The 22,897-nt window shown below is 35.4% G+C and overlaps 1 protein-coding gene across 5 annotated transcripts in view; it reads left to right on the top strand.

Moving 5' to 3' along the window:
• The window catches only part of AK7 (adenylate kinase 7), a 28,123-nt gene that overhangs the window by 3,785 nt on the left and 1,441 nt on the right, over positions 1-22,897 (top strand). For 4 of the 5 annotated variants that reach the window (XM_033063914.1, XM_033063918.1, XM_033063916.1 and 1 more), the window contains 13 exons: positions 18-128; positions 4,832-4,915; positions 5,550-5,638; positions 6,185-6,275; positions 8,530-8,607; positions 9,339-9,488; positions 10,892-11,020; positions 11,313-11,469; positions 13,090-13,218; positions 14,226-14,309; positions 14,982-15,179; positions 19,124-19,344; positions 21,446-21,604. In XM_033063914.1, the coding sequence (XP_032919805.1) occupies positions 18-128; positions 4,832-4,915; positions 5,550-5,638; positions 6,185-6,275; positions 8,530-8,607; positions 9,339-9,488; positions 10,892-11,020; positions 11,313-11,469; positions 13,090-13,218; positions 14,226-14,309; positions 14,982-15,179; positions 19,124-19,344; positions 21,446-21,604 (1,680 nt within the window). The remainder of the gene's footprint in view (positions 1-17; positions 129-4,831; positions 4,916-5,549; positions 5,639-6,184; positions 6,276-8,529; positions 8,608-9,338; positions 9,489-10,891; positions 11,021-11,312; positions 11,470-13,089; positions 13,219-14,225; positions 14,310-14,981; positions 15,180-19,123; positions 19,345-21,445; positions 21,605-22,897) is intronic. The other variant, XM_033063915.1, reaches the window with a different exon arrangement.

Below are 22,897 nucleotides of genomic sequence, written 5' to 3'. Positions count from 1 at the left end.
CATTTTTCTCTTCATAGGAAAATCTTGAGATTCCTCTTAATGATGAAGATTTTCGCAGAAGAAAATCTCATCCTAGCTTTACAGATTACATAAATGCTGAAAAACAAATTGCAAGACTTGGGAAAACTGTATGTATATAAAACTTTTTTATAAAAATAAGTTGGTTTGTCTTCTTATTTAGAGCTTTATCATTGTAATGGAAATTATCAACCTTTTGAATAAGTCTTAAGAATATATAATTGTCTTTACAAATATGGATTATACAAATTATTAATAAAATATAGTAGCATAGAGAATACTATAATGTCTTTTGAAACCCAAGTGTGTGCCTAGTATAAAGCCCAATTCCCTTTTTTTTTTTTTTCCTTAGGTAGGGAGTAAATCATGCTTATCTTTAAAAAATACTGGTTTTTTGATTGTACCAGAGACAATCAAAGCTGGGGTCTGTGTGGAAAGATTTGCAAAAGAAAGATTGTGGAGGAATGGGATATTAATAAAGCTCTAAAGAAAAGCAGCATCTTTAAATATTAGCAAGCTATGTTAGTATTACATCTCATTTAAATACTTAGATGTTCTGGCCACACCTAACATGTCCCTGGATAGTTTGTGCTCTTGGAGCAGAGGCCTTGTTGACTTTTGTTCCATGTTATAATTTACTTTAAAATCACAGCCATAGAGCTGACACAGAATAGCTAAAATATGTTATCACTTATATATTTTAAAATTCCCTCCTTCAGCTTTGCTTGCTTTGGTCTGATTAGACTATTCATCTTACTGGAGAACAGACTATGCCTCTATCCGTATTTAAGAACTATTATTAAATAAATACCAACAGTGGCTCAGCTTACGATTCAGGATAATGGAAGCTGTTGTCATTAGTGGTGGAGTAGTGAGGAGGTTAGGAAGACAACAAAATACACTGGATGATGAAGGTGTCATTTGGTCACTCTTTTTCTGTGTTAGGAGTCTCCCATAATCAATATAATTCAATGTCCATTGCAGAAATTTGTCCAGCTAATAGCAACGTTTATTGTGAAAAAACTTTTGTCTGATTTGAGTATACATTTGCCATCTTATGCGCTGCTGAGAAAGTAGCACTAAAAATTATATTGTGTTCTACTATAGATCTAATAGTACAGAATGCAAATAAAAAATCTGTTTTACAGCTTGAAAAAGCAGCAATAAATTGGTTTTTCTTTCACTGTGCTAACATGGATCCCATAAGACCATGGGATAAGTTTCACACCTGTGATGTTAAAAACAAGAACATTTTAAACAGCATCCATCAAACCTTGTGTTAACTTCTGCCACCACTTATACTCAGATGAATTATTGACTATTTTTCTGACTAGTCCAAAGCACTGAGTCACTGTATACCAAAAGTATTTATATAATTGGCTTCTAAGTGTTTGTCAGGCTGAACATCTCTTGAGAAGACAGATATGCAGCAGTACATGATAAAGCAGCTTGAATATTTTCAATACCTGCCTGCTGTAACCCTTTCAAAAGGAGCCTTTCTCCTCCAGACCTCCAGTGTCAGCACCAATGGGTATCACTGTCCCTGAATGGTTTCTGTCAGCAGTTTGGAACAGGAAGGCTCCAAAGCATCTGTTCTTCCCATAAAATCAGCTTTGGCTTCCTGTGATGGCTGTAGACTTCTGGATTACAATCTTTACTAATTTCTAAATTCAGTGTTGTCTAGGGAACATTCCATCATTGAAAGAAATCACAGTGTTACCCTTCCCTGCAAAGAACTCAGACACTAGGATTCATCAGTCTTGTCAGACAGGTAAAAAGGTCTTGCACCAAGAGTAAAAGGTTTTCCAAGCCTTGTTGCCTGTTCAGAGTGCAATTTAATGGAAGCTGATTCTCAAACAAGAAGATTTCACCTCTCTGCATAAGTGTACCTCTTATCTATTTTTTTTTGTTTAAAACTCATTAGTAGTCTGAGAGTTTAAGAGTCTTTTTTTTTTATCACTAGCAATTTTTTACCTTTACCTTTGTGGCATTCAGGGCTGTGTCACTTTTCTCAGAAGTTGCAATCTCTAGGGTCCTGTCACATTCAGAATCCTTGGAGAAATATCTGCCTACCAAAGGCAGAAAAACTCTTCATCCCCCAGCTCTGTTTTCAGTGACATCACAGTTCCCGAATCCATGTAGACTCTTCATGTTTCTCACTTCAAACAATTTATTAAGAGAAAGCGTACAAGCAAACAAGAGGAGAACAACCACAGGCTGGAACTGACGATCCCAGCTAGGAAGTGACACCTAGTGGCTCTCATGAACAATACACGACGACGTGACATTCCTTACCCTGGACTAAACATGCCGCGAGGAGCAGCAATTTGCCTAAGAATTGCCTTATCTTTAAAATTACCGATAGCCAAGTAACATCAAGTAGTACCCTTTCAATGGGTGTCTTGTGGCACTAAGTAGCTATTGTTAGAGGAATTGAATCTGTTTTAGAGGTACGTATTTCAGTGAACTACAGCACTCAGTGCAAAACTATGGTTTGTCTTCACAGGAGGGAGGAGTTAGCACAAGGTACGTGAGAGAAAATCCTTTGTTACATTCTTTTTAAAGGACGTGAGAAATAGCACCTCCTGTGGTGCAGGTTTTTCCTGCTAGGAAACACAAATTACTATGTGTCTTCTGGGATATACCTGCAGTCCATCCAGAACAACCCTGGGAGCTGCTGCTCTTGGGTGCAAACAGAATCTGTCGTGGTATTACCCAAGCAAACTCAGTTTGTGTTAAGATCTGAGTAGTAAGAGATACCTCTGCCCAAATTAAGATGCAAACAAGACCATAAAATGAAGTAAATGATACAGATTTTATTTAACAATGAATATGAGGTAAAGAGATAGACAGAAATAGAAAACAGAGGAGAGAGATCAAGCAGATGATAGTCACCACCCAAGAATCCAGTGGCATTGTGTTGGTCCTTATTCATACCGGGCTTCTCAGTGATAGGAGTCCCAAGATCGTTCAAAACTTTTAATATTTATACTTTTTAGCAAACAAAGGAATTAATGTTCATTGATTTCACAGTTTTCTTAATCTATTGGTTAAATTATTCCCTGATGTGTAATGCAAATTAGTCCCACGCTCAGTCTTTCTCTTCTTTTGAGATGATGGGTTTCTTGGATCAGAAGGCCATGAGTTGCTGGTCATGACCGCCCCCTGCCAGAATTAGCTTTTACTCAGTTGGAGCTGATTTCAGCACGCTTACTGAGCTGGTTTTCCTTATGGCCTGTAAATTCTGCATTCTTTGTGATCATTATCAGCAAAACATTCTTATCGCCAAGCTTTGTTAATGTCCCCCTGGGATAACACCCAGACAATAGTACCACCTTTATCTTTTCTTATCTCAAGTTGCCACTGTGGTGGTCTATCTCACAGTTCAAGTTCCAGGTATCCACAGGCGTATATTCAGGGAGGCGTCAGTGGTGACCCATAACTAGGAGTGATCTTTGTTTGACCACTGACACACATCTGAGCAGTTGCTCAATAGCTGTTGGCTACAGTGGGAATTTTTGTCCAGATGTGTTAATGAGGATGTACTAACTAGAGCATGCATGTACTAACCTGCCATGCAGTTATAGGCATTAGTGTTATTCTGCTGTAGCTCACTTCTGTGCTTATTCCATGACAAAGTCCTTCGGTGACCCTATCAGTGTTTGATACAGGCAGCTGTCCTTACAATGTGGAAACTCTTCTGCTATTTGTAATGTCTTCTAATTTTAGTGTTTCTCATGATTAATGACAAGCTGTGGAATTCAGTTGAGTTGAAGTAGTTTTTCATAACAAAGTTGCACTTTGTAAGTGTATAGATGATACCACATGGATACAGCACACTGACTTTGCAACTTGTCATCCACTTATATGATGTTTTGCTTATATAATCAAAGATTGGCTAAGACCTACCTTTTTTCTGTTTCTAAAATATTATAAAGATGATAACAAAAGGTCCAATCCCCCCCACCCCCCAAAAAAATAGTAGATCCCAAATCTCCATATATATTCCCACTGCTGATAAAGGCAGCTTTTTTTACATTGTATGATGGAGATATATAATGCCTAGGATCTTTACAACAATTATTTAATGATTTTGTTTCATCTTAAAATTTCATAGTGGCTAATTAAAAAAAAAATATTTGAAAGTTTTTTTCTATTCAGATGATACTTTTTTTTTTTTTTTCTATATAACCATCCTCACCATTGATACAAACAGTAACATGTTTGTCCAAGCAGACAGGCAAGTTTTTGATATTGCACAATAATGATCAGCTACAAATATGTGGGTTAATCATGATGTATGGTTAGAAAAACATTTAAATAGTTCAAAGATACTTTTTAAATTGTGCATCAAAGTGAAAGTAAAGAAATTGTAAAATCATTAATCCAACATTGTCTGCTCCTTTAGACAGCCAAGTCCAAATAGAATGCATTGAAGATATAGCTACAATGAATTTCAGCGGGGTTTTTTTCTTGAAAATAGGAAGTAGAAGCATGAGTTATCCTGTTCACTCAACGGATTCACATAACTTCCAAATTTTACCTCTTAAATTTATTTTAATCTTATAATTTTTGTTTAAATGTAGACAGACTTTTTTTGAAGACAGCTGTAGACAGCTTTTTTTGAAGGAATAATAATATGATTTAGTAAGCTGCAGGATATGCAACAATTGATCTAGTTACAACTTGGAAGTGATATAGTTTGCACGCTTTGTGTATTTAGTGTTGATGTATTCAAGAGTCAGTGAAAACTTGTATCCCAATTGCAGTACCAGATTTTAATGAAAATTTTCTTGCTGATTTCATTTTACAGAACAAAAAAAAGTTTTTAACTTACATTGTTGCCTCAGGACATCCGTATGGAGCTGAGGAAGGACTCTTTCACTACTTTTTTAAGGTAGACACCCAACTATATTTGAAGGATCATTCAATTTCTAGGGACAAACTGGACTGGAATTGAATCCATTTTTAGCAGCCTTGGTATCATAAGCTCAATGCTTTCATGAGCAGAACTGTTTATCTGAGTCTTTTGAAATATTTTGCTACAGTGGAAGTGTTTTTATCTTTTTTGACTCTATTTTTTCTTAGATATTTCTCTGGTTTTTTGAGCAGTATTTCCATATGTACTTTCCAGTAAGAACATGTCTGTCATGTAAATGGAATCCAGGGAAATTTCTTTCTTCTCAACATTAGGTTAGGTTTTTTTGTTTGGGGGTTTTTGTGGGTTTTTTATTTTTTATTTATTTTTTAATTTATTCCCCCCCGCCCCCAAGGCATTTGTTTTTTTGGGTGACACAAAGCAGTGTTTGTCAAGATTAAAGAATTGTCTTTACAAAAACCAAACCCCTCCTCTTTTTAGTAGACTGGCAATCAGTATTTCTCAAGAATGGTTTCCTTTACTGCAGCTGTATTAATTATTCAAAAACTGAATTTAAATCTTGAAAATACAGATTTGCATAGTAATCAAATGCACCTTCTTCAGCTCTAGTAAAAAGTAACCTTTTTTCTCACTTTATTCTCTGTATTTTCAGATGTCTTGGCTTTGTGAGACTCCTGCAATACCTGTTTTTGGAGATGGAAACAATATTATTCCAACCATTCATATTCGTGATTTAGCAGGGTCAGTGGGAAAAAAATTCTCTGAGCAATATTTGATACCTAGCTAGATAACAAATCCAAATCCACTAGAGAGCACTGAGGCTTTTAAATTGGGTGGGTTGGTTTAAGGTTACTCTTGGGACCTTTTAACTGAGTCATACAGAACCTTCAGTTTCTTTAGAAGTAGGTGTGCCTTCTGGAAACCCTACCTGACTATTGCACAGGTGCTTTGCTTTTTATAAATGGCGAGTTAAGCTCAGTCTAGAGTGTGATACCAGTTAACTGGCACAGAACTGGAAATGGATTGTGGACTCTGCAGCAGACTAAGATAACATCTTCTGCAAATATAGTTTTTTATTCTTTTAACTTCTTCCCAAAGAAAATGTGTAGCTGTTCTCATTTATTAAGTAAAATGTATATTTAGCAAAATATATATGAAAATGTCATGCTCTGAAATGTTCTGCAAGAATTTGCAGACTCTTGGTAATGTTTTATGAAGGGTATTTAACAAGGAAAGCCCGGGATGCCTCTCCAAGTACCAGCCCAGGCTGCATTTTATATGTTTCAGAGTGTTGCAAAACGTAGCAGAGCACAAGACAGATATTCACTATGTACTTGCAGTAGATACATCGATGCACACACTGGAAGAATTAGTGAAGGTAAGAGAGTTGCTAAATTTTTTTTTCTTATTTTTTTTTTCTTTTTTTTTTTTTTTTTAGTATATCTATACGTAAGGTTTTAAAACTATCCATTTTACTGAAGTAGTTCCTAGGTCTTCCTGAATTAGCTTGAGTAGTAAATTACATGGAAGATAACTTTGAAATCCTCTAAGACTTATGTACTTGAAACAATATAGTTTACTTGATCTCGCAGGACTCTTTTTTGCAGTATTATCATTAACTTAAATAGAATTTTTACCTAAGAAAGTTACGGAGAATTGTTATGGGATTCACAGAACTATGATTAGATACTAAGTCTTTACCATGTGTTTCCCTTCATATCGTGGAAGATATCTTGTTTTTCCAAGAGTTTTGAAATGAAGATTCAGGTAGGCACCCCAAGGAGAGTGGTTGGTGTCTTTTCATGGGTATGTGGTTGTTTAGAAACGCAAAATAGAGGATAAGAGTAAGTGAACAGTCTTTGGGACGGGGAGTTGCCAGTGGAAAGAGTGCTGCAGGGACTTCTCTTGGCAGAGAGCTGTACCAGACCAGGGGAAGACTGGAAAGGTGCAGGGAAAGAAATACCTTGATAGTTATAGCTGAAAACAGCTGAAGATTAGAAGAGTGTTTGGAAGGAGTATCATATATGGCTTTTCCATGATTATTTCCATTTGGGCGTCCGCTAATTGATATTGAAGCCAGAATGCTGCATTATTTGATCTGATGTTGTTGTGTTCCAGTTTAAACTCAGAAAAGCAAAGAAAACTAGTTCTCTGTGTATAAAATGGAAAGAATTTTGAAGGTTAAAATATACCCCAAAATGTGACTAAAACCAAATGAGGTTAGACGCTGGTGCCAAAAAATTTTTATTTTTTATTTAATAGTAAAAGAGGCAAAGAGAGAGAGAGAGAAAGGGACAGAGAGGGAAAGAAAGAGAGAGACTAAGTGTGGAGGGAGACAGGGAGAGAGTGGCAAGGCTTAGGTGGAAGCATATCACCCATCCGAATGTCCCAACGATGTCTCGTTGCTCCCCTCCATCTGAACTTGTGGTGGTGAGGCTGCCCCGGTGGTGAGGCTCCCCTGCCACCGCTGCCACCACGGAGAGTGCAGAATCCAGAGGGTGACTACACGTTTTGGGGACAGGGGAGCGCCCACCTGCCTCCCTTGCAGGGGTCGGTTTGTCACTGTCCCTTGCAACACTATGGATGTGTTGCATCATGCTGCAGTGCTGTGGGGCAGGGTCTGGGGGGACCTTTGGGGGGACCTTTGATGGGCCATGGCACACCTTGGGCTGTGGATAAGTTTTTCCCCGGGTGCAGGGCGGAGGATGGGCGTTCCCTGCCTCTCACCAGAGGCGTTCTCGCTCCACGCCCAAGCGTCTCCCCCTCTGCACGTTTTGGTGCGAGGCTCTGTGAGAAGTCTGGCAGCTGATAGCCCTGGGGCTGCGGTCACCACTCAGAAGGTGTCAGTTAGGCTTGTGCTTTGTGAATGGACCCTTTCTCCCCAGCCCTGAGTTGTTCCTTTATCTTATCTGCATCAGCTTGCAGTCGGGGGCCTCAGTCAGAGCCCCCATGCAGGGTGTGGTGGTGCTCTCTGCAGCCTTTGTAATACAATCTTTGCTATAATAGGCAAAAGTCCTTCATGAAAATGTTTAAGTCATAAACTGTCGTACTTCAGTCTCCGACAATAGTCTATGTAAATGTTTATTATTTTATGGAATGTAATGGGTTTTAAATTTATTTTAAAGGGCTGTAGGAGTAACTAACAATTTCTGCCTAATGATGAAATACAAACGATATATAGAGACCTATCAGTGGCATTGATCTTAAAACTCTTCCCAGTTGTTAATGGAATTAAATACCTCAGGAACCTGAAGTGAAAGTGCTGGGAAAATAAAGATCTCCTAATAGATCTTAAGCGCTAGGAATTTATTAATACATTTCAGAGCTTTATGATATTTTCTGTGGTTTTGGGTTGTTTCTTTGTTTATTTTTCTTTTATTGCAGGTATTAAGGAAGAAGTGCTACTTAGCAATCAAAAGCTATTTAATACTATCATTAAAGTTAATATATTGTTCTTAGATCAATTTCAAATCAGTATCCTGATTTTCCAGGCATAGCATAAGATTTAAAGTACATATTTTATCCACAGAAATTCTGTTAATTTTTTTTTCTAAGAATCTGACTTGTTAAGTGGTTTTGGTGTGGGTTTTTTTTTTTTTGTTTATTTATATGTTTGTTTGTTTTTCTGATAGTGTATCAGTAAAAATATTGGACCAGGAAAAATTGAGAAGATTCCTAAAGAAAATGCATTCCTGAGCAAAGAGCTAACAGTCAGTACTTTTCTTTCTTTTATTACTTCAGGAAAGTATTTAAACTTAATAGTATAATATAACGAAATATACAATTTATTTTTTTCTTTATTTCACCAGAAAAATTTAGCCCTCAAATATGTCTAAAAATATTGAAAATTAGTTTAAATTTGGCAAATAAAAAAAGGAAAATCTAGCCATCATAAAACACAGAAATTTGAAGAGTTACAGCCTAATTTAAAAGAATAAAACAGTGAGGATGTGATGTGACTGTTCCCCTTACCATTCAGGAGCACTCTAACAAAACCTAAAAAAATTATAAAAATAACAAAAAAAAAAGTTAATAATGCAATGCTGCTAAGGCTGATGAACACAGAATACATAAATAATGTTGTATTTATCTGGAATAAACTGTTCATAGGAGAAATAAATAAAATACAACCCAGATAGTTTTAACACGATACTCAATAAATTTATGAAAGAGGTGATTCCTTGCAATTACATGAAAATTTTTGATTGTATGGAATAATTGTTTTGTGTTGCATGTTCTAACAGATCATGAGAACACTCAAATACAAATATACATTGACAATTAATATTTTTAAAAAACTTGAAATATCTGTTTTACTTTGTATGCAAGCCTTCTCTCCCAATACTTTCTATTTTCCCTGTCCATTCTAGTCTCTTGTTCCAACTGTTCTTTCAACACGCATAGTTTAAGTCTGTAAATAAACGTAGCTTTGTTCCCTCAGCAAATGCAATTGGATATGTTGTTTGTGGACCTGCGAATGGAACCTTTCTATGTGAAAGAGAATTTCAACATGAAATGGGTTGCTGAGGCAGGACTGATAGAGAACATTGCACAAGTCATCATGGAATACAAGCAAACTCGAGGATTAATGGTAATGCTTCTGTATATATTATTTTAAACTGCCTTTCTCTGTTTATCCCCAATATAAATGGTTATATAAACACATGTCTTAAATTAATGAAGCAAAAATACATAGAAGATGGATATAGATGAAAAATAAGTCAGCATAAAAACGTAAAATTAAATTGAAGAAGTTAAATCAGAGGAAATATAAGTTAAAAAAATAACGACTGAGTTTTATTTCCTTTATGCCTAAACTGAAATTTTGTAAATGTAAATTAGCTTAATGATGGAAAGCAGCTATTCTGAAGCTAGTTTCTTTATGCAGTATATGGCACCCTTGGTATATTTTGCCTCAGGAATACAGCAAGTGTATTTTTATCTAAGCTTTTTTTATAATAGTCAATAGTTAGGTGAGTATTTTGTGCCCTTTATATATATTCAGTGATTGTGGCTATTCCAGTGCAATATAGTCTTCATTTTGCGCTGCTCTGTTGTGTAATTTACTGGGCAACTCCACTATTTCCTATGTTAGCTTGATATTTAGAAGTTCTGTATTCAAATGTATAGGTTACTGAAAGGTGCAGAAAAATACCTGTTTACATTCAAATATTGATATCTGGTTCAAACTTTGAATAAGAGTTCAGGGCATGTAAAACAAGATGAAACTACTACTGTTAAAATTACTTCTTTTAAGTCCCTTCACAGCACTGAAGGATTATCAGATCTGCATTTGGGTTAGACTATTGCATCTCAGAAAACCAACACATACCAGGTAGCAAGTAGAAGGAAGGCCAGCTAGACTGTCTCTGTCACTACTCTATTGCAGAGTTTGTACTGTCAGATTTATGAAATTGAGATAGGCACTTCATTACGTATGATTTTGAGTTTATTGCATAATATATTTAATAAGTGTTTCCTGGAATCCCAATTGAACTTACTCATCCTCAGGCTAGGTAGGCTAAAATGAGACATCACTTAAGATTGTGATGGATCTGGAATTTTTGAGGTCAAAATAATAATTTTGATGACAGCAACTCTACGTCAGCTGGGAAGTGGAACTATTGCATGTTTATAGTAGAATATCTGCTACCACATTCCAAAATTCACTGCATCCTGTCTTTGGGATTGTGTTTCATCTCTTTGGATAATTCAAACATTAACTAACAACAAATTGGACTGTAAGTCTACTAAATAGAGGCATGTTTTTTCTTCAACAGTAAATTTCTTCATTGAAGTAACTATGTCACTCAAGACCTGTGGGTGATAGAGAAGATATTCAGCAAGAAATTAAAAAATGAATTAAACAAAAATGTATTTTTAGTTTTAAGGATAACTGCTATTTCCTACTAGTTATATCAAAAATATTGTTGCTTTTACTTAAAAGCATATATGCTGTTTGAATTATGTCATATCTTTATCCTTTTTTTCCAGCCTCTCAAAGTTTACATTCATGGTCCTCCTGGGTCTGGCAAATCTACAATTGCTAAGGAGCTCTGCAAACACTACAAGCTACATTATGTTTCGCTAAATGATGTGGTTTCTGAAAAAATTGCATATCTGGTGTGTTGCTGTTTTCTAGTATTCCTGTTATTTTAATTTCTCTGATTTTAAAATGTTTGGTAGCATTTAAAATGACTTATAATCCCATTATTTTAGAACGGAAATATTCAACATACTGATCATCCCTGGCAGTTGCACTGAAATCTTTTTAGAGATTGAAAGTTGCTCAGTATCTCACTGTTCATAGGCACACAAAAAATGAATTATTTATTCATTTTTCTTTTATTACATCTGTGTATAAAATAAACTACGGAATTTCTGAGCCAATTAGTATTTTTGTTCTTGTCATCAGGAGCAAATTGTGGCTAAAGAAGCTGACAAGGTGGAAGGAAAAACAGAAGAAGGCGAAGGAGAAGGAGATGAAGATAATGAACAGGAGGAGGATGAAAATATAGAAGAAGCAAAGGAATTCTTAGATGCAATAAAAGAAAACATGGAGCAGAATAAAGGTAGGAAATACAAAGTATGATGATGGGATTCAGGTAGCTAATGCAACCCTATGCAAGTGGAAATCAGGGAATAAACTTGGTCTAGACTTTTAGTTCCTATTAAAATCAAGAATCAACTGGACAAGGGAGAGGAAATATAAAGAAGGGTTTATGAGTTGAGATAAAGGCAGGGAGACATTACAAACCGAGTACTGTCATGAGCAAAACAGACCTGACTTAAGGAAATTACTTAAATTACCAATCAAAATCCAAGAACCCACTCCTCCCTCTCTCCTGAATTTAACTTTATTCACAATTTTCTACTTCCTCCTACCAGCAGCATAGGGAGACAGAGAATAGGGATTATGGTCAGTTCAACACACGGCTCTGCTACTGCTTCCTCCTCAGGGAGAGGAGTCTTTTCCCGGCTGCAGTGTGGGGGGTCCCTCACACAGGAGACAGTCCTCCACGGACTTCTCCAGTGTGAGTCCTCCCCATGGACTACAGTCTTTTATTAACTGTAGTACTTTCATCTTTCTACTTCAGATTTTTTTAATAATGTTCTGTTTTCTTCTCAGAGCATAAATTTTTATAACAAAGTAAAAAGCTGGTGAAATATACCTTTGTCAAACTTGCAAAAGTAAAAGTATTCCAGTAAAAATAAGTGTATGCTCATATGAAATTGTAGGGGTTATTTAAGAGCCTCATACATCATTAGAAAGTAAATACTGCCTACAGAAGCCAGGAAAGAATTTTAAAGTCTGCAGATTGAAATAAGGTTGCTGAAAACTATTAACTACCACCTGTATATGAATGATGCCCTGTAGTTTTGGTCTTAGCGCTTAACACTTTCCATGTGGTATAAAGTGATCTCCCTTAAAAATGCAATCTGTTGGTAAGGGTTTACCTGATTTGGATCTTGTGTATCTGCAAAGAAACAAACTTCTTACACACCTGAAGCTTCAGTAATGAGATCTATGCCAGCATCTCTTCTGCACACTTTGATGTGTTGTTTAAAATAACAGTGTCTTTTAAAATAGTTGCACACTTTTATGATTAAAATGGTTTATAAATATCTAAGGTTTTTGAAAGCCAAAGCAAAGTAAAGTAGAAAACTGGAGTTAATGTTTGTAAAAGAACAAAAAATCAGGTCAAACTTGACTTTTTGCTTCTATATATTTTGTCAACAATGTAGGACAAATAAATAAACCAATTCATATCTCAACATGTCTGAAAATGAAACTTGTAGACCCTACCTCTTTTTTGCAAGACTATCTTTAGGTCTTACCGTAAAATGAAAATAGAAAATTGCTTTCTTGTGATTTTTTTCTATAAGTAATTCTTTACTGCTTTTATCAAAATCTGATTGTACTATTCAAAATAAAACTAACTTCGTGTTTAGATCATTTAAGTACCAATATTTATATCCTTGTAAATACAAAGGTATTTTTATTTTGTATCTACACCTTAATATTCCATAGATTGCTGACTATGCATAATGTAGAGGTAGTAACTCAAAATATTTAACTTTTTAAGGTCTAAGTAGAAGAAAATGGTACTAAAATGTACTAAATGTTAGTAAATTAATTTCAGATCTCTTGTTTCCATAACCTAGATACCTATTAACCTTCTTTGTCTCAGGCCGTCTAGATGATGAATATCTTGTTAAAATTATGAAGGAGAAGCTCATGTCTATGCCTTGTAGGAATCAGGGATATGTTTTAGATGGGTTCCCAGACACCTATGAACAGGCAGTTGATCTTTTTAAAGGTAGGTACTGCTTGGTTTGGTTTTGTTGCTGCTTTTGTTTTTACTGCTGCTGATGTTGTCATCATTATTCTCAGAGTCATATTTCTTGAGTGCATCAGGACTGTAATGCCTTTTTATCACAAAGTTTTGTGGTGTGATTATTTGAATGTAAGAAGGACTGTTATGAACCTTATTTAATTTATGCACAAGATAATTTTTAGGCTATCTTTCCTGGTAAAAAATAGATGCACAAACAAGGAGCATGTTTTCTTGTCCAGTGTTGATCTACTCCACTTAAGCAGAATTTCCTCATAATGTTTAAGGGCTACTGAACGAGGGGATCCAGCCAGTGCACCAATACATATTCTGTGAGCCAAATTAGAGTCTATTTATTAGATGAGCTACAGTAGATATGATTTCAAAGAAGCTCTGCAACACATATTTCAATTTGTGAGCAAGCATTGTCCATACATTATGACCAAGAATCATCTTCATGTTTAAATTACAGCTGAGGTTTGAAGGTACAGAAAACACAGTTTTGCTCAGCTTAGTATGCTGCTCTGCAAATGGTCATACTCAGCTGATGCTCTACATGCAGTTTTACTGACTGTTCATAGCAGCAGACCCTGAGCGGCAAAAACCATTTTAACCATAGAGTTATAAAATATTTCTACTCACTGTTCTGAGCCTTGTCTCTATTTTTTGCAGAATAGTTTACTGGGCCAGAGGAGAGGCCAAAGATAAGACAGCAGTTTTAAAATTGGACATATTTAAAACTCGTGTGTGCATGGACATAGGTTTGTAGTATGGGCAAACAACTATTAGTGTCCCTGGTACAATTCTGTGGTGCCTTACCACATGAATTACTTAATGAATTCTCTAAAATGGTATCAAGGTTAGATTAATTTCCAATTATTAGTGTAATTTGGATATTGTCAAACCTGTGTTTTACTGGGCATGTTTTTAGCAAATATGGTGATATTGTTGTTTCAAATGAAAATGTCAATAATTTCTTACTTTTGTTTTAGTAAAAGATGATGAAGAAGAAGAAGAAGAAGAAGAGGAAGAAGCAAGAGGCAAAATGCCTAAATTTAATCAAATAATCATACCTGGTAATTTTGATAGATTTCTTTTTAAATAAACCAAGGAGTTTTATCTTCTAATTAAATAAACTAATTAATTAAATGAACTAATTAAAGGAAATATTGCTGCCACCAACAAGAAATCTAAAAGATAACTCCATCTGTTCCTATTTAATTTAACTTTAAAAAAAAATCTATTTCATGTAATGCTGCTGCCCTCTTATTTAAAAGTGAGCAATTAGTCCTAGAATCATTTAGCTTGGAAAAGACCACTAAGAGCATCAAGTCAAACTGGTAACCTAGCAATTCCAAGTCCACTAGTAAATCATAAGTGCCACATATCCTTATCTCAATACCTCTGGGGATGGGGAGTCAATCACTTCTTCAGACAGCCCGTTCCAGTGCTTGACCATCTCTTTGTTGAAAAAGTTTTTCTTAATTAAAAGGAAGGGTTTGATTAAGTTTTTGTGTTGTTTGTTTGTTTATGGTTTTTTTGTGAAAATGGCATCAACACTTGGCTGATAACAACAGTAGTGGCTGTCTTTTTGTGATTGCAGCAGCTTAATGGAATAAAAATGTAATGCATTGGTTATGCTAGGAATTAAAATAGTGTGGTTTTTATCAAATTGCTTTGTCCTGCTGTTTTTGCTTGATTCCTTTGGAAATTTTGTATATATTCAAACAAAATATTCTTCTTCACAGAATTTATTTTTTCTTTGACTGCACCTGATGAATTCCTTAAAGACAGAATAATAAATCTTCCAGAGAGCAAAGTTGCTGGAACTCGTTATACTGAGGGCCAGTTCCTGCAAAATCTGAGACGCTTCCGCAAATTAAATACCGATGATATCACGGTTCTCAACTATTTTGATGAACTTGAAATACATCCTCAGTTTATTGGTATGGAATAATAAAATTAGTAGATATAACATGAATTTTAAAAATTGTTCTTTCAAATTTAACACTTGCAAAAATCAAATAGTAAATGTCCATATATAAATAATATTTTTATTAACATTTTAGAATACATATACAACAAGCATTTAACTATATATCTGCAAAGAATGTTATTTTACAGTTAGCCTGTTTCTAAAATTTGGGGTGTTAGTTGTTCATTTTTGTAAGGTTAATTATTAAAATAATTTTATGACAGGTTACAGATCTCTGCACTGGCATCCTTTCAGATAGGTATAATAGAGAATACATTTTCATGGACATAAACATTATGGTTTCTAATATTTTCTTCTTTAGACTTATCCTCAGATGCTATTGTTGTCCACAAAAATCAGACCTGGTGACCTGGTGGGCAATAAGCTAAAAATTACACCCTGAAGAGAGGCATTGATTGTTTATTTCAGGGTTGTGGTAACCTCTGTACTTGGTGGTCCTCCACAAATCAAACACCCTTACTATCAAAACTTGGCTATTTATACATCTTACGAAACAAAGGGATTAGTATTTCTTGGCTAAATATTACATAGTTGTTTATTAATTAGTATTCAGTCTTCTATTGGATAATTATTCTCTTGCTTCCCATGCTTAGTGTTTCTCTTCTTTTGAGTCATTGGGTTTCTTGAGTTGGTGGTCCTTGAGTCTGTGACTGTGATTTCCTCACTGCTGGCATTAACTTTTATCCAGCTAGAGCTGATTTCAGCACAGCTTCTGAGTTGACTTTATTAGTTTCTTCCTTATCTGGGGTGTTCTGCCAAATGTCCTTATGGCCTGTAAATTCTGCACTCTTTGTGTCCGATTTCAGTGGTACATCCTTCTTCTTGAGCTTTGTTAATGGCCCATTTTGGTCTGAAATCACTGAGTCTTGTCCAGGCCTAAACCTAACAAGGTAATTCTACCAACAAGTAATTTGTTTTTCTAACACCTGGACATCATTTAGAGCTTGCTGTCTGTTTCATGGGTTAAATCTGCCTTCTTGTTGATCAAGCTTGAAAGTATACAAAGATGAAACATAAAAGAACATAAGTTCTTAAGAAAATTTTTATATTTTCCACATTTTGCCACACCATGACAACATGTGTGTAATCGCTAAATGAAGAAACATTTAAGAAAATTATTATAAATTAAAAGTGGAAGGCTGTGACTGAATCTGTTTTGCACTATACCTGTATGCGAGAAAATTTGTCGTCCCTACATACTATCTAGGAAATTGTGATCATTGGGAAATCTTGAGAAGATAACTATAATCTGATTATTCAATGCCAGTGAGATCAGAGTGACAACATTCTAAAGAAAAGGTGGATTTTTGAGGGGAGAGGAGAGGAAAGTGAGAAGAAGGGTGACTCCTCTGCAACTAAAATCAAACTGCTGATATTTAGAATATCTATTTGAGATGAATTATGAAAAGTTAATTGTTCAAACTCCTTAGCCATAACTGATTTTCCAAGTTTTTTATTTCTTGTCAGTAATGGAGATTATTTTGAAAATAATAAGATACATGTGCTGCTAGGAAGTGTAGTAGTGGGAAAAAATAGTGAGATGGTATAATTATTTTAGAATTGAGGAAATTCTACTATGGAAAGTAAATGTCAGAAATGATAAATATTAAGGTCTGATGCCATCATTTGGTCACATTCTTAGCTTATACACTTCTAGATGTTCAAGTAGAGGCACTGTCAAAGAATTATGCCTAAAGATTATTCTTAAACTGTAGCCCATTCCAAATACAGAAACTCAATTGCCTAGTGATTTTAATTATTGCAGTTTCACAACTAAGATGTTGTAGATTATTTTCACATTGAGTGTATAGCACTGATTTTCATGTTCAAATGAGCATCATCTTCAGGTCCTATTTGTCTCAGAATAGCCTCTTCATCCATGTTCACATTCCTGATTGTTACCACAGAAGTATGCAGGTGTATTACTTCTGCTGTTAAGTGGTAGGAACAGATTTCAAAGAGAACCACTGAGGATCCTTCAGCTCAGCCAACACTCCTCCATTCTAGTTGACGTTCCAGCTGGATTTTCAGATGCATATAATTAAGTAGCAATGGATTTAATCAAATGCTTTCTCAATCATATTCAGAAGAATGGGCTAAAAATGGAACATTGTTTCAAAATAATATTTTTTTTAACCTTAAATTTAAAAAATTGTAACATATGGTTTTATGTGTCACTTCTATGACTATTATTTTTCCTGAGTCTGAAACACAATTAGTACAAAGGAGTGGGCTTCAAGATTCAGGAAACTCAATTTTGTTTTGATGACTCACTGCATGAAGACTGCAAGTTGGTTACCTTGTGTCTCATTTGTCTCATTTACAAATTGGGAGTGGAAACAGGCATGTTAGATCTTATACAAAAAGGCGTGTTAAAATTACAACAGCAATTTCCTTTGAAGACCTTAATTTATGAACTACTCCTGCAGTGGTCTTTCCTCCCAGCTAGCATAAGTGATAACTCCATTTTTTCATTTAAAAGGCATTAGTTTTTGAAGATAAATGTAGTTAGTTTTTGAGGATAAATGTAGTTAATTATGATTGCTGTAAAATATACATTGTACTCCTCTGTGGCCATCTAAGAAAAAATTGCAGTCTTTGAGATCTGAAATTCAACATTGATATCATTCTTAGAAATACTTTAAATGACTAGAAAAGTGATTTTCGTTTTAATTTGTATGTCTAGGTGCAGCTAAAATGGTAGGAATTATGGGCCACTTGCCATAGCAAAAGTATTGCTTTAATTTGGAATACTTCAGGAATGTAACTCCTGATTTTTTGAACGAAGAAGCTGTAAAATAAGTTTTATGATGTAGAATCTCCTCAATTCATGATCAGAGTTTGGATTTGAGGTCCAAACCACAAACACAAACTCTTGGAGAAATGGTGTTGGTATTTGAGTTGATTCTGCCTGAATTGGTGATCAGAAAGATCTGGGAAAAAAGCTTTACCAATGACTTTCAAAATAATTTCCTAAAGCACTATGAAGCAGAGGCTACTGGATTCTCATCTAAATTCTGTATTCTAATTATTCATTTTCCCTTCATCTGCGTGCTCTGCTTACCCATTTCTGTGCTTTTACACCTTCCATTTTGTGCCCCTGAACAAGCCCTTTACCTCAGTATTCTCTACCTCAAACGCCCACTTTTCTTCTTTTCCGTGTCCATTCCTGTACTGTTTCTGCCTCCCCACACTGAATGCATACAGAACCTAGAGAGACCTGGAGTAAGTCTTCATTTTTCTGTATTTTTTATTTTTCTTGCTTCTTGTCAAGTTTAATGTGCAAGTAACTTCCAGCAATTAAAAGGGGAGAAGGAATAAAATGAAAGATAAGATCTTGTTCAATCTTTATGTTCTTACAGGAAGCTACAAATTTGTTTTGTAAATATAACACAGTAAGAGGTTGTCTAAAGAAAAGGTCTGTGTATTTGTAAATCTGTATGAGTGAAAACACTGGAGTTTGTGCCACATTCTAACAACCTACTCTGTGGCATTCAGTGGGGAGAGAAGGACAAAACTGATGATTTTGTGCAGCTGGATAGGTTGACACAAGACTGGTGTCAAGAACATCTCTGAGTTGGTAGTTGACCTCTTTTCTGGGTTTCAAAATCTGAGTAAGCTGCAATTGGCAAACATAGTTGCAAAATTTATCTTATGTTTCTTCCTTACATCATCTTAAAAGCCAAACTATTTTAGCTGAAACTGGCAAAGAAAATTAGATTTAGACAACTTCACTGTATGTAACAAAAAATTGACATTTATAAGCAATAGAAAACAGCATCTTTTACTTGTAAATTCAAACAACATGAACACAATATATTTTTAGGTCTTGCATAGTAACTGATGATAGTTGACAAAAGCCTTGAAATGGTTCTCTCTTGTATTGTTTAAAAGATATAGCTGTATATGAAGATTCTGAGAACAGTCTTACTGTACCAAAGATCATCAAAGAAATTGGAGAACCTCGGAATTATGGTTTGACAGATGAAGAAAAGGAGGCTTTGGAACGCCAAGCAGCTGAGGAACGCCTTGTCAAAGAAGCTCAAGAAAAAGCTGAACAAGAGCATCAAGAAGCTAAGGAAAGGGAAGAAAGAATGGCAAGATGGGAAGAGTGGGTAGGTTAATATATATTTTTTTGAAAACATAATTATTGATGTGCTTTAGATGGCTTCAAGTAATCTGTTATGTGAATGCACTTTGGGAAGTATGGCATAAATTCTCCCATTCCCTTATATTGTGCCTTAGGTCTGTGTTAGGCTATCTTCATACCACATTTTGAAGCCCATCTTCAAGAATGTAATGTCTTTTTTATTACATTTGTTTGCATTATGGTATTAGCATGTCTTTAAAATAATTTTATGGTACTCTTGTTGCTGCTATGTTGCAGCTCTTCTATTTTACCATTTATAAATATCTATTACAATCAGTGGAGATTTTCTTTACCAAGTCTAATAGGACTTTTGCATTTTTCTCAGTTTACTTCTAAGCATCTAAGTCTTAATTATCAGGCTAGATTTTTAACTCAACACTGACCCAATCTTCCAGCCTACATTGCAGGAAGGTTTCTGAGCCTGCAAGAGCAAGAAAATGTGTAAGAGCTGAGCACTGCGTTCAGTGAAGATTATGTGATGCAGTCTGAAGGATGGCTTTTGTTTGTTAATAATCTATTAAGTACTTGGTATTTAGGCTACCTGACCCCAGAAGACTTGCACGTGATGCTTTTTCCTTATTTACTTTGCCACACCCGAGGACATTTTAGTTAAATGACCTGAAAAGCATACTGTAAGAATGCTCCTGTTCACACCCAAAGTCAGGTGTTTCACCAGAAGGCAAGCCTATTGTCTTCTTCTAGAGCTATTTAAAAACAAAGTGATCATTCCACAGAGAAGTTCTTTCATTATATTTGAATGCCCATATACATCTATAGGGTAATAATATGCTGAAATTATTGTCTTTTAAGTAGCATTTACATTCCTCTGATGTTGGCTTGTAAATAAGGGGGTTTTAATAGCTGATTATTTACAGCTTTATTTAACATTAAACAGCATTTTGTACCTTGTAAAATTCGTAAGGATAGCTAACACATTTTAGCTAGATTCAATCCAAGCCATCTACCTTTAAAAGTGCAAACTGCGTATTAATCAAAGCTGAAGTAGGTGCTTAAATAAAAAGCGTGTTTAAAGTTATCCTTTAAAATAGGCAGATGACCAGGAAATCTGGACTATTCATTTGCCCTTGACACTGTAGACTAGCTGCTATCTCTGAGTAGTGGCAAAAGACCACTTGCAAGATTTATTCAACAGCACTCTTGGATGGAGTGAATAAGGTTAAAATTGTTCTATCTGTTTAATCTGAACATTGCATTTGTGTTATGCCTTGAGTATAGAAAAGCAGTCTTCAGAGTATCATCTGTTTGCTGTATCTATATATGACTCAGACTACTGATGAATAAAATGAGTGAAGAGAGGACAATGAAAATTAATTGGAGTAATCCTGGTAAAGGTGCTGCAAGTTTGCATGCTACTAGGAGCTATTGAATGGAAGTAAGAAAAGCTTGCAGTAGTTTTATTTCTTCATCCCTCTTTTTGAGTGTAAAAATTGCATTTGATTTAGTGAATTCAGAAATAAATTTAGCTGGTGGAAACAGACGTAATTTGCTGTGGTTTTAGTCTATTTGACTCTCAAGCCCCTCAAAAACATCAACGAAATAAGAATAAAATAAACCAAGGAAACCAAAGAAAAACCTGGCACAATTAACAAATTAAAAATTTAGAAAGCCAGGGCTCTCTACTGAGTAAAAACACTCTCCCTCCAGTTAAAAGAAGCCTCAAGAAACCACCTGCATTTGCAATACAACTAATTTTTGAAGGGCTAACACTCTATTCCAACCATTTTGCCAAATACTTTATGGGAACAGGACCACAGGAAGACTTGAGAATAAATCTCCTTTTAGACCTTAAAGAAGAAAAAGAAAATTGTTTTAGTAAGGAGATTATGTCAGTCCTTATTATGTTCAATTCTTTGTCTTCAGTGTGTTGTGTGATTTAATTTAATAAGCAGTTAATAATTAATAATTTTTCCTGTCAACTTGTTCTTTAAAATTCTGTCTACAGCTCTAACACTATTTTTCTCCCTCTAGGCCAGCACTATTTTTTAGCCACATGCTATTTGACAGATGTTATAAACATAATTTTTTTTTGTCTTTATCACTCATAGAATAAACAGCAAGAGGAAGTGAAAAAACAAGAACAAGAGTTATTGGAGGCCCAGTCTCTTCCACTACGACACTACTTAATGAAGAATGTCATGCCAACACTTATGCGAGGGATAAATGAGTCTTGCAGGATCAGGCCAGATGATCCAGTCGATTTTCTGGTAAGGTGATTATGTTTCGTTTCTTAAATATTTTTGAATACTCATATAGACCCAAAGAATCTCTGTTCATGAAAGGACTTAAATTTCCTCTCTACTTGCAGGATAGCAACTAATTAATTATTAGAATCTGCACTTCTGGTGATCAGCAATTACAGTGAAAATTAACCCCCTGAAACTACTCTTTATAGGATCAGTTGATACTGTGTATCAAAGGAAGCATCCAGTGTAGTTCAACAGTTCAAAAATCTCCACCAGAGTCTGTTTCCCCTTGGTGTGCACACTCTGCACATCTTATGTACCTTGACAATTCTGCTGTGCCTTAGAGGACTACAAGTTAAATAACTTTATAACATTAGGCTTTCATTTCCATTTGATTGATTTGTGCCAATAAACCTATTGTGATATCTGATAGTTGGAGTTAGGTGCCTCGAAAGAGGGTCACAAACAAACAAATCCTTAGGAAATTACACCCTTGCAATCTAGACTGCCCATCCCACACAGGACATCCCTTGTGGCTCTGAGATCTGGTCGCCTTTCATTGTTTTGCTGTTTGTTACCCAGAGTTTGCTAAAGAGTCAGCTCCACACCCTCTTAGGTCTGTTTCAGCAGGCTTTTGGTTGACTCTGGTTGTTACAATAATGTGGTTGTTACGGTTCATATACCATGATCTATGGGCTGTCCACTCCAGCTATTAATTTTTAAGTAATGTTTAAGCTGCAGCTTTGTCTATTCTGTTATTAATGTTCAGATTAACATTAGTGCCAGGTTTCACTGTAATCCATCTTTGACTTAAAAACATAACCAAATGGTTCAGATAAAGTTCAACCTGTGGCCTAAAAATTCTAGCTACTTATGCCTACTTTCAAATGATTTAAAATTTTTAACTCTTCAGGAGGCAGGACATCTCTCTCCCTCCCCACCCCCCCAGGCACCACTGAACACATTGTCATAATGACAAATGCAAGCTCTTTGGTAATTCCCTTCACAACACATAAATAAAGGAGAAAATCCTGTAGGACATTTACAGACTAATTCCAGTTGCAAATGACCTCAGGATGTTATCCAACTCAACTTTTGACTGCAAGCAGTCATTGCATTCAGACAGGAATCCAGGTGCTGTAACATTACTGTTGTGCTGCTGTTCTGCCTGCACATCCTTAACCAAACTGCTTACAAGCTGAAACAGAGCATTTTAATTACCAAGCAAAAGCTTGAAACGAAATCAGTGGTGTTACAATCCCTCTTCGGACACTAAGGAATGTTTTCTTGGCTTAACCATTTTGCCACTGGTGA

The sequence above is a fragment of the Catharus ustulatus genome, chromosome 6 (assembly GCF_009819885.2).
Source record: "Catharus ustulatus isolate bCatUst1 chromosome 6, bCatUst1.pri.v2, whole genome shotgun sequence".
Taxonomy (NCBI): Eukaryota; Metazoa; Chordata; class Aves; order Passeriformes; family Turdidae; genus Catharus; species Catharus ustulatus.
This window is presented reverse-complemented; position numbering and strand designations above follow the sequence as displayed.